This window comes from Vulpes lagopus, chromosome 7 (genome assembly GCF_018345385.1).
Source record: "Vulpes lagopus strain Blue_001 chromosome 7, ASM1834538v1, whole genome shotgun sequence".
NCBI lineage: Eukaryota > Metazoa > Chordata > Mammalia > Carnivora > Canidae > Vulpes > Vulpes lagopus.
Genome location: NC_054830.1, coordinates 65099033 through 65110616, shown reverse-complemented (window position 1 = coordinate 65110616; position 11584 = coordinate 65099033). Strand labels below are relative to the sequence as shown.

Here is an 11584-nt window from a genome sequence, read left to right as displayed (position 1 = left end):
ATTGCACAGGGCTTTACTGAGTGTGTTGGCAGCACTGGCTGGCAAAAGGAGCAGTCTGTACCAGCATGGCCTATTTGCCCTACAAAGCCTGAGCTAATTTTTAGCCCTCTATCTGGGATACCTTCCTTGTGATGAATCTTAGTTAACTTCATGCCACAGAGTCACAGGATGTCACTGCCTCTGTCTCCTGAAGGCACCTGTAGGGTTACTCAGCAGGAACTATTTGCACCTTGGATCCATGTTCTGTTGTGTGGAACTGTCTTTAAGTATTGCAGCGGGTCTTAGCATCCCTAACGTAGGGAGTAGTGGAAGCCAGAAACAGAACCCACCCCCTTCATTGGAATATCAAAGATGCTTCCAGGCTCTTCTGCATGCCCCAAGGTTAGAATAGCTGAGTGTGAAATTATAAGATGACTATTGAATATATCCTTCTCTGCCCCCCAAAACTCAAACCTCTATATTTTCCTTGTTTGGTGGGTGTATTAGCCACTCAAAGAGCTACTCCCAATTAGAATTTTACTAAACACCATTTCCTGGCTGCTGAGCTGGAACAAGACAGCTAAACCTGTGGAACCTCAGTTTCATCTGTGGATAGGGATGAAGCTTCCTTACTCTGAGCTGTAAGCGCTAGCGCAGAGGCAGGTGTTCCCTCCCGGGCTTCACCCAGCTCCTCTCCCTTTCCTGTGGCTCAGAGCACACGGGGAGATCATTGCCTGATTCACTTGCCACGATGTTAAGGAGCCAAGGACATGTAAAGAAATGAAGTCAGCGGGGAGAGGTTGAGTCCCAGCATTAGTGTAATTACCTTTGATGGCGCAACTGGAGAGAGAGGTGTTGGTCCCCTGGTGGGACACGTAGGTGGCTTCCCACTTTTGTAATGGAGAATTTTCTTCATGTTGGTGCATAACACCGCGTAGTCTTACTATGAAATACAGGTCTTGGCTATTTTGGAATATCCTGTACATCAAGATCCCTTAAGAATTTATAGAAGCCAGTTCCATTAAGCAGAAAATTTTATTTAGAGCAAATAAAACTGACTCAGTTTCTGATCTCTGAAAGTTACTTCCACAAATCAACATCTTCTCATAATGGTGATAATGTTTTAACCACTTTGAGACTGTTCCAGAGCCCTGGGCCACTGGGCAATATTAAAACGGGAAGCTGGGGGGGTGGGGGAGCAGCCTGGGTGGCTCAGCGGTTTAGCGCTGCCTTCAGCCCAGGGTGTGATCCTGGAGACTCAGGATCGAGTCCCACATGGGGCTCCCTGCATGGAGCCTGCTTCTCCCTCTGCCTGTGTCTCTGCCTCTCTGTGTGTGTGTGTGTGTGTGTCTCATGAATAAATTAAAAAAAAAAAAAAAAACTGGAAGCAGAAAGGGTTTTAGACCCTGCAGAGAGCAACTTGTATTCAGCCGAAGCATCTGGTTTGCCTTGGTTCTGTCACAGAAAATGAAGACCAGGGTCTCCTGTTTGCATGGCCTGGGATGGAAGCTAAGGCTTCTAGTTTCCCTCTTGAGGTCAAAATTCTATTGTCTGGAGGAGGGGAGTCAACTACCCAACATCCAGTCTTAATCGGGGCCTCTGCACCTGCCAGGAGGAATAAACACCTTTTCTCCAAATCCTAGATTTTTTTCGATCCACTGACCCTTGTTTCTTTTCACCTTTAAACTTTTATCCTCTTGACACTCCACAAACCACATACTGACAAGAGGTTGTCTTGTACAAGAAGCAGCTGAGTGAACATGCCGTCCTTGCTGGTAAAGGCTCTGTCACCCATGGGTAATCCCACCCTTACCTTCCTCTAGTTCTGACAACGTCAGCCAAATAAGTGATAGTCAAATGAGTAAGTGAGTGCACGAATTCGTGAGTGCACACCCATTTTTTTTTTCCCTAGGACTGGTGACAAGACTATCAAAGAGAAAACGGAAAGACAAGGCATACACATTTGCTCACAGAATTGAGGCTCACCTTCCAAGATTTTAGCAACACGTAACAAAAACAACTCAAATGTGAACTGAGTTCAAAGCAACTGTATTGAGAAATGCAGCTTTCCCTCTGGGCTAGTCAGGCCCCTGGATACATGGTCCAGCCCTTTGGCACAAATTGCTTCATAGCCCTATGATCACAGATCTGCTTCTCTGCCCTTCTTTGGCCCCATGGCTCACACCAAGTTCTCTTCAGGTCTTTCCCAGCCTTTTAACTTTCAGAGGTTCTCCTAGTAGGGATCTCTGTTCCCAGAGCAACCACGTGGACTAACTGTAGAAATGAACAATACTACAAAGGAAGACCACCCCCAGTGAGGCCGTGCAGTCCCCATCTCCAGCTGCAGTCAAGAAAGGCTTGGTTCCAGGGCTTCTGGGTGGCTCAGTGGGTTAAAAGTGTATGACTCAATAGCTTGGATCTTGATCTCAGGGTCATGAGTTCAGGTCGCGCATTGGGCTCTGCACTGGGCATGGAGCCTCTTTAAAAAGAATTTTAAAAAATATTTAAAAAAAAAAAAAAAAAAAAAAGCTTGGTTCTTTGTCCAGAAACAATGCTCACCCCACACCCCAAAGGAATTGCTTGGTCCAAAAGATGGAGAAGATGAGCAACAGAGTAACACTGAGGATAACAGCCATCAGGTAAGCAAAGATCCGGAACTGAGGGTTGCGGAAACACTCCCTCGGAGAGTAGTGGCTGGGGATGGGAACGGGCAGAGACCTGGTGGCAGGGCCCATGTCCTGGGGGGGCCCAGTTTGGCTCCCAGGCTCAGGGCCTAGGTCCAGTGTATAGACTCGGGGCTGGCGCAGGAAGTAGCGGCTCTTGGGCTGGTCCTTGAGACAGAGCTGGTGGCCTTCCAGGATGATGTGGTGGGGCTCCAGGCGAAGCAGGGTGAGCACGGCAGTGTCCGTGGGCAAGTCCGTGACGGGCTGCCCAGAGGCCAGCACGGTGGGCTGGCGACAGAGTGGGCACAGCAGCCGGCGCCGGGCTGGAGTCACCAGGCTGAGGTGGGCCAGGCATTCCACGCAGAAGGAGTGACAACAGTCCAGCACCTTGGGGGTGTGAAATGTGTTGTTGAAGGGGTTCCAGCAGACAGGGCACTCGGGCTCCTGGCCCTGCCGCTCCGCCATCCTCAGGTCAGACACGGGCGGCCTGGCAGAAAGGGAAAAGGAGCAAAGGGACACCCGTGGAGCTCCATCCCGGTGCCTGGTCCTAGGCTACGGGTTCTGTGCGTTGTTAAAAGGTACTGTCACCCACATTTCACGGATGAAAAACCTCGTTTCGAAACACGGAGCAACCTGGTCCCCATCACCCAGCTCCTACGCTGTAGAGTTGAGTGGTGCTCCTGCAGCGACCCCCCATCAGGGCAAAGGCCCGAGGCACCTGCCATTAATGAGCTGCCACTGACGGAGGCCGCGCCCCCCCGCTTGGGAAGTGGAAACAATGCTCCTTAGGCTCCCTGGCACTGCCCTTGACTCCTCGGACTCCAGGGAGAGGGAGGGGAGCCAGTCTGTGGTCTGTGTTGTGGGGCAGAGATGGCCTCTGTGACCTCCCTGGTCTGTCCCTCGTCTGGGGACAAATGCCAGGCCGTCTTTCCCTCCTCCCGTGGGGCTACAGGGCCAACCCTCCAGAGCCCACTTGCCCGGTCTTTGTGCGGGGCATGCACGGGCCTGCCAACGGGGTCCTGGCAAGGCTTTTCCCCTCGACCTGGGAGCTTGGCGAGGCTCCCTTGCCCGGGGCCCCAGATCAGCCCTTCTGGACCGTCCCAATACGTGGCCTCCCCTCTGGCTGCTCCTCCCTCCTTTGGTCCCCGGAAACCGCAGGGCACCCACCTGGGCTTCCTCGGGACGGGGGTGGTCAGGCTGCCCGACAGACCCGAGGCTCCCGTCTCTCCCTCTCCAGAGTCCACAGAGCTTTGGGAGCCCGCCTCCTCTCCACCAGCCACCAACCCCGGGCCCGTCTCCATGGCAGCACACACGCAGCACCTGCAGCTGCCAGGTGGCCCGGGGTTGCAGCCTCCTGAGCGCACCTGCCTGCAGCAAAGGCCACAGAGCTGCTGGGCGGCGGGCTGGGGAGTGGGGACCAGAGTTCCCCCAGGGCATGGCGAACAACCAACCCTGGAAGCCAAACATCTGCGAGATTGTGGGCGGTCTCTTCAAGCCCTGGGATCTATGGCCTGGGAAGGTAGGGGCGGCAGGTTCCTTCTAGACGGCGAAGATGGTAAGGGAACCTCTGGGCTTCTCTCCTGGGCCCTCATTTCTTTTCTAAAATGGCTAAAGCCTCCTCTTCACACAAAGAGGCTGCCTACCCTGCACTTCACCCACCGCACAGCCTAAAACCTCTGCACCCCAGACTCAGCAAATTTGTTTATTTTTAAGTAACATCTACACCCACCGTGGGGCTTGAACTCACGACCCCGAGATCGAGAATCGCATGGTCCTCCAACTGAGCCAGCCAGGCCTCCCCCTTTCCTGATCATCTAATGTGCCCAAGGAGCTGCAACCACACAAGTCTTGCTGCCATCTCCGTTCTTAGAACACAATCGGCCTGGCCAGCAGTGACCCTCCGAGGTCTGAGAGTCCAAAGCGGGGGCCATCTCACCACCCTTGGGGCCTTAAAAGGGGGAGTCAGGCAGGAGGAGAGCTCCAGCCCCACTTCCCCATTTCAACCAGAAATATCTAGCTTTTCTCCTATCGATCACCTAAGTTGAAGAGTTGAGCTGCTGAGGGGAAAAAAAAAAGTTTAAAAACCACTTCTCCATCCTAACCACTCATTTTGCAGATGGGAGGCAAGAAGTGACTCAGCCAAGGTGCCCCAGCCAGGCAGTGGTATTGCCTGCTCAGGTGTGTCATGAACTACATGGGAAGTGTCTGCATCCCCTCAGGAGAGTCCCCGCCGTGAGTCTCTCTCTCTCTCTCTCTCTCTCTCTCAGGAATCCCAGGGCTTGGGGGAACCAAGGCTCACTCGTGCCCCTCATACGGCACCAACTGACTTGAGTTGAAACCAGATGCAAAACCTGCTTATGCTCTCATGGCCACAGCTTCCTGGTTTCTCCTAGACTCCTGTCACTGCTCACGTAGGGAAGAGGAAAGGAAGGTACGCAAAAGGAGGAGGGAACCCCTCTGGCCTGAGCTGGGAGTCTGCTGAGGATCCTTACCTACGAAGGCCTTCTTCTGTGGACCATGCATCCATCCCACAATTAGTAAGTTGTCGAGTACCCACTGCGTGTCAGGAGCTGTGCGAGGCACCAGGTAAATAATGGTGACCCAGAGAGGCATGGCTTTGACCTCATGACATTTAGAGTGCAATGAGGGGAAAAGACCTCTAATGAGCAGTGGGCTATAAATATATAATCTAATGCATATGCTCTAAAGGGCAGAGAGGGACATGGACTTAGGGAACGGGCTCCATAGGAAACCAGCAGGCAAGGTTGCAACAGACAAGTGGTCTGAAAGCTGAGTCTGCAGGACGACAAGGAACCAGCCACGCAGCGTGGAGGAAGGACATTCCGGGCCAAGGGAACAGCATGTACCAAAGCCCCAAGGTGAAAAAAAGGCTCTGCCAGATGCAGGAAGTGAAAGAAGCCTGAGGTGTAGTGGGAGGTGCAGGAGCAGGAAAGTGGCTCAGGGAGGAGCCAGCCTGGGAGAGGCCAGCCCTGGAAGCCGGGATCACAGCTGGATTTAATTCAAGGGGTGAGTATGGGGTGGGGGACAGGGCCTCATCCTCTTTCCATTGTATTTTTAATTTTTTTAAACAATTTTTTTGTTTATTTCAGAGAGAGAAGAGTGCAAGCACCACAGGGGGAGGGGCAAAGGGAGAAGCAGAGTCTACGCTGAGCCTGGAGCCCAACGTGGGACTCGGTCCCAGGACCCTGGGATCATGACCTGAGCCAAAGACAGATGCTCAACCGATTGAGCCACCCAGGTGCCCTCTTCTTTCCATTTTTTTTTCTTTCCATTTTAAAAACACCATTCTAGGGGTACCTGGGTAGCTCAGCGGTTGAGCATCTGCCTTTGGCTCAGGGCATGATCCAGGGGTCCTGGGATCTTGTCCCACATCGGGCTCCCCATGGAGAGTGTGCTTCTCCCTCTACCTGTGTCTCTGCCTCTCTCTGTGTGTCTCTCATGAATGAATAAATAAATTCTTTAAAAACAAAAAAACACCTTTCCAGGGGTGCCTGGCTGGATCAGTCAGTAGAGTGCATGGCTCTTGATCTCTGGGTTGTGGGTTTGGGCCCCATGTTGGGTGTAGAGATTACTTAAAAATAAAATATTTAATAATAATAAAATCAAAACACCATTCCAGCTTCAGAGCAGAGAACAGACTAAAAAGAACAGAGTGGAAACAAAAGACCTTTAGGGACTTGATCATTCAGGCTGGGCTGGTGGTGCTTGACTTAGACCAGGCTATGGCAGAGAAGATCAAAGGGATGGAATAAAAACCATCTCTGGAGATTAAGTCAAACGCACTTCCCAAGAAGCCATGTTGAGGCTCATGCCCCCAGATGCGCTGCTTCTATTAGGGCAGGATCCCAGTTGAGTTGCTTAACCTGTGCCTCAGGGTCTTCTGAAAAGGAAAAGTAGTCTGTCTGAGGGCAAAGCTCGTGGAGCCTGGCACCCGGCAAAGATCATATATGAAGTGGTTGCCGGTATCCCTGCAAATGGATTTGAGAGAGAGGAAGGATCAAGGTTGGCTTTGAAGTCATGAAAGAGGTTTCTGCGTTCAGTTCTGAGGAGCTCCAAATTCCAGAGTGTCTGAAGCAGACCTTTTAGCACTTTACCAAAAGCCTTGAAAGATAATAGCCTTGATCCAGCAGTTTCCCCACTGGAAATCTGTCCCATGGTAATAACCAAGGACCTGTGCAAAGGCTTGATTGTAGGGACGCTCGTAGACGCACGTCTCTAATGGACAAGTCTGGAAAAGTACATACTCATTCAAGAGTGAAACATGAACTAAAGATATTCTGCTCCAGATACATAAAGAGACATTCTGCAGCCTTAAAATGATGTGATAAGGGGTGTCCGGGTGGCACGGTCAGCTGAGCACCCGACTCTTGGTTTTGGCTCAGGTCATGATCTCAGGGTTGTAAGATCGAGCCCCACGTAGGGCTCCATGCTCAGTGTGGAATCTGCTGGAGATTCTCTCTCCCTCTGCCATTGGCCCTCCCTTTCCCTCTCTCTCCAGTAAATAAATCTTTTTAATAAATGATGTGATAAAATATCTATTAATGTGGAAATATGTTTGTGATATGTCATTAAGCAAAAAGAGCCAGTAATAAAAGCATAGCATAGTATTATTCAATTATCCAGTATATGTGTGCAATGGAAAAATGCCTCGAAAAACAAACATCAAAATGTCCACAGTGGTTATCTCTGGGCATAGACGATAGGTGGGCTTTGGCTGGTTGGTTTAAATTCTCTTATCTGAAAATTCTAACTTTACAATATTACAGTAAACTCGTATTACTACCCTTAAACATCTCCCTTTCCCCAAAAGCAGACCTACATTTTCTGAAGTTCCATGGCCAAGGCTGTAAAAGGCCATTCAAGAGGAGGAATAATCACTGTTTTGCCTCAGCACCTGGGCCCTTACCTGCCAGGGTCCCCTCGGACGTCCACTGCTGTTTCAGGAGCAGCCAGTCAGAGTCCAGCGTCTGCTGGAGAGACTCTGGCCATATATCCTCCCTCCCACCACTCACCCCCGAAGCCATCTCAGCAACAGTACATCCCAGACACCACCCCAAAGGGATCACCTGGGTCTGTGAGCAAGTCACCCAAATACTGTTTGTAGCATCCCCTCAAAGTTTTTACCCTCAAGAGGAGAGAGATGAGGAACTAGCTTTTTTTTTTTTAAGATTTATTTATTATAGAAAGAAAGAGAGCAGGGAGGAGGGGCAGAAGGAGAGGAAGAGAGAGTCCCAAGCAGACTCCCCGCTAAGCACGGAGTCCATCGCAGGGCTTGATCACATGACCCTAAGATCGTGACCTGAGCTGAAACCACGAGTCCGTGGCTCAACTGACTGAGCCTCCCAGGTGCCCCAAGAGCTAGCATTTTTATAGGACCTCACAGTTTACAAAAAAGGGCCCTGGTCCTGGGTAGGATCTAAGTGAGGCAACTCACATCTACATTTTATGATTGCCTTTTACAATTATTTTTCCATCTGCATAAGGCCATTTGGTTTGGAAGGGGTTTTTCCCCAATTATTTATGTATTTATGTTGTTATTTTTTAAGTAATCTGCACGCCCAGTGTGGGGCTTGAACGCACAACCCCGAGATCAAGAGTCACATGCTTTACCAACTGAGCCAGTCAGGTGCCCCAAAGCCATTTGATTCTTTGAAACCACCCTGTGAAGGAAGCAGGGTAGGGAGTTGGAAGTGGGCTTTGGAACCAGACTTTTATCTGCTATGTGGTCTTAGAGAAATGGTTTATGCTCTCTGAGCTTCATTTTTCTTTGAAAAAAATAGGCAAATAATCCCACCTTAAAGGCTTGCTGTGAGGAAGGGTTAATATCTGTAAGGAGCCCAGCAAAGCACAGCAGGTGCTTGGTACACAGCATGATAGATGCGCGCCCATTTTATAGATGGGGACGCCAGGGTTCAGAATGTGAAGTGGCTTTGCTTAGGGCTTCACAGCTAGAGAACGACTGGGCTGGAAAGCTGCTCCCAGGAGCCCTGCCTCCCAGGCCAGTGTTCATGTTGGCCGACAGCAGTGCCTCTCAGGACTCCGGTGAGTCCCACCCGTCCCTCCATGACCCCTGTGGCTCCTCACCTGCTTCTCAGAGTCTCCTCGTCCAGTCCCCAAGGTGGCCCTGCAGCATGTGCTCTGCGCTCTCACTTCTTTTGGGCCTGGTTTCCAGGCAGCTGTAGGCGGGTCTCATTTGCATGGGTGTTGTGGCAGCTCCTGGCCAGCTCTGTTTCCCTCTTCCTTCTGATGACTTTGGACTGTCTATGCTCATGGGGGACAGCCCGGGAACTTTGGTTTTCTCTTCCTCCTGTGAGTCACTCTTGCTTTTTCTCTAAGGGGGTCAAAGTCCCTCATCCTTGCAGACCTCGGTTCTGTATTGGGTTGGTTTCTTGCCATGTCTGACTGCACCGCCTAGGCTCACAGCCAGCCTTACTCTGATGGAAGGCAGGGCATCTCTGAAGCCACTTCCTGCCCTCAGCCCAGTCAGCCCCTCCCTACCGTGAGCCCCCACCACCAAAATATAGAGAGCTCTTGCAAAATATTCCGAAAAAGGCAAATCATCCAACAGAAAAACAATCAGGGGAGAGTTCTTTAAGCACAAGCATGAAGAGCCTGGGTCAGTCAAGTGGGTCATTGGGGTCAGAGTCAAGTCCTTGCTCAGAATCCAGACTCTACTCCCTAGTAATGGAGACGAGCAAATTGACTTCTCTAAGCTTTGGTTCCCTCCCTTGAAAACTGGCATCATGATTTTATCTTGATCCACAGATTAAATGAAATAGCACTTGTAGGGATCACGGCACAGTGGCTGGTACATGGTAGCACGCAGCCAATGTTAATAAAACTGTTATCATATGATCAGGCAAGTTACCAAATATTCACGTAATTGCTCAACCTCGTTTACAATGAGAGAAACTCGAATTTAAATAAGACCCTGATTTTTAAAGACACTTATTTTAGGGGCACCTGGGTGGCTCAGTCAGTTGGGTATCCAACTCTTGATTTTTTTTTAAAGGTTTTATTTATTTATTCACGAGAGACACAGAAAGAGAGAGGCAGAGACACAGGCAGAGGGAGAAGCAGGCTCCCTGCGGAGCCTGATGCGGAACTCGATCCCAGGACCCCGGGATCATGCCCTGAGCTGAAGGCAGACCCTCAACTGCTGAGTCCCCTCCAACTCTTGATTTTGGCTCAGGTGGTGATCTCAGGGTTGTGGGATGGAGCCTGCATCAGCAGGAGTGCATTGGAGGGCACGCTGGGTGGAGCCTGCTTATAGGATTCTCTCTACCTCTGCCCCTCTCCCACTGGCACACGTGTCTTCTCTAAATAAATAAAGACACTTATTTTAATATCTGTCAGTCTGATGGGGGCGGGGGAGGACTCAGCACTATTATTTTAAAAGTAATGGTGGCAGTTTTCTGCGTGCTTCTGATCTGTAAGAGTGAGTGCTCCCAGCAATCCCAGGAAGCACCGTGCCTAGCACAATATGAAATCCTGAAATTTAGGGTCTTTTCCCTGCTCTCCCGCGGATAAGGAATCCAAAGCTCAAAGCAAGTAAGGGATTTATTTGCCCAGGATCTCATGTGAACCACTTAATAGCTGAGAGTGCAAGTCTGGCTCTGAAATTGGGCCACTGCCTGGACCCTCTCCCCAAAATGTGACCACGCAGCCCATCTCCGGTTCCCTCTCACATTCTCTGTACTCAGGACCCTCTTCTTTTATTCCTTCACTGACCTTTTAAATGGGGTTTGGAGAATAAACAAGTTAAATAAATGGATTTGGAGGTATGATCAATTGCCCTAGTCCCGTCATTTTCTGGTTTTAAAATTATTTTATTTTTTTAAAAGATTTTACTTTTGGGACACCTGGGTGGCTCAGCGGTTGAGCATCTGCCTTGGGCTCAGGGTGTGACCCCGGGGTCCAGGGATCAAGTCCCACGTCAGGCTCCCTGCATGGAGCCTGCTTCTCCTCCCTCTGCCTGTGTCTCTGCCTCTCTCTCTCTGTCTCTCATGAGTAAATAAAATCTTTTAAAAAAAGAAAGAAAGAAAGAAAGAAAGAAAGAAAGAAAGAAAGAAAGAAAGAAAGAAAGAAAGAAAGAAAGAGAAAGAAAGAAAGAAAGAAAGAAAGAAAGAAAGAAAGAAAGAAAGAAAGAAAGAAGAGAATAGGTAATACATTCAGTGAATGGTTTGATTTTGCAATGAAAATGTTCTCCCAGCCACCTCATTTCCCTGAAAATTAAGATATCGTACCGTCAGCTTCTTATGTATTTTTTCAAAAAGGTTATACGGCTGCACGAACAGAACTCCTATGGCAAAATGTCTGTGTGTTTTTTTTCCTCCTCTTTACCCAAATGTGCACGTGGTATACAGTGTTGTGCACCTTGCTTTTTTCACTCAACAGGGTACCCCATTCTGTGCTAGTACACAAAGAGTTTTTTCAGTTTTGGAATGGTTGTATCCTATTTCATTGAATGAGCCATGTATTACTTAACCGTTCCCCTATTAATCTTATCCTTTCATTTTCAATATAGAAATATTAGTTGGGGGGCAGCCCGGGTGGCTCAGCAGTTTAGCGCCACTTTCGGTCCAGGGTGTGATCCTGGAGACCCGGGATCGAGTCCCACGCTGGGCTCCCTGCATGAGCCTGCTTCTCCCTCTGCTTCTCTCTCTCTGTCTCTCATGAATAAACACATAAGATCTTTAAAAAAAATATATTAGTCGGAAGAATAAATGTCAAAATGATTGCAGGATTTAGATCATTCTAAAATTGTGTGAAAACGATGCCGTGGACTTGCGTCCCTAAGGGAGATCTCTTGAAGCAACTCTCCTCTTTCTGAGCTAAAGACAGAGGGACGGCTGGAGAGTCCCCGGCTGGAGAGTCCCCGTCAGCTCTGGGATTCTCTGCTTTTCAGTGTCGCTGCTGGT

The 11584-nt window shown here is 49.7% G+C and overlaps 1 protein-coding gene across 3 annotated transcripts; it reads right to left on the bottom strand.

The window, feature by feature from the left end:
• Window positions 1-1552: 1552 nt before the first annotated feature.
• RNF183 (ring finger protein 183) lies at window positions 1553-9505 on the bottom strand. 3 transcript variants are annotated; one of them, XM_041761936.1, is made up of 3 exons: window positions 8748-9505; window positions 5135-5212; window positions 1553-3129 (listed from the first exon to the last, which is right to left on the bottom strand). In XM_041761936.1, the coding sequence occupies exons 2-3, from the start codon at window positions 5167-5169 to the stop codon at window positions 2535-2537; spliced, it is 630 nt and encodes a 209-aa protein (XP_041617870.1). In that variant the 5' UTR covers window positions 5170-5212; window positions 8748-9505; the 3' UTR covers window positions 1553-2534. The 3 variants fall into 3 exon arrangements, with proteins under 3 accessions (XP_041617870.1, XP_041617869.1, XP_041617872.1); XM_041761935.1 differs by lacking the exon at window positions 5135-5212 and adding an exon at window positions 3810-4010; XM_041761938.1 differs by lacking the exon at window positions 5135-5212 and having other exon boundaries at window positions 8748-9502.
• Between the last annotated feature and the right edge of the window lie 2079 nt (window positions 9506-11584).

Coding starts and splice junctions, on each gene's coding strand:
- RNF183 (XM_041761935.1), bottom strand. CDS start 3,943: ATGGAGACGGGCCCGGGGTTGGTGGCTGGTGGAGAGGAGGCGGGCTCC. Junction 3,130..3,809: donor CCCGTCCCGAGGAAGCCCAG/GTGGGTGCCCTG, acceptor CCTTTCTGCCAG/GCCGCCCGTGTCTGACCTGA.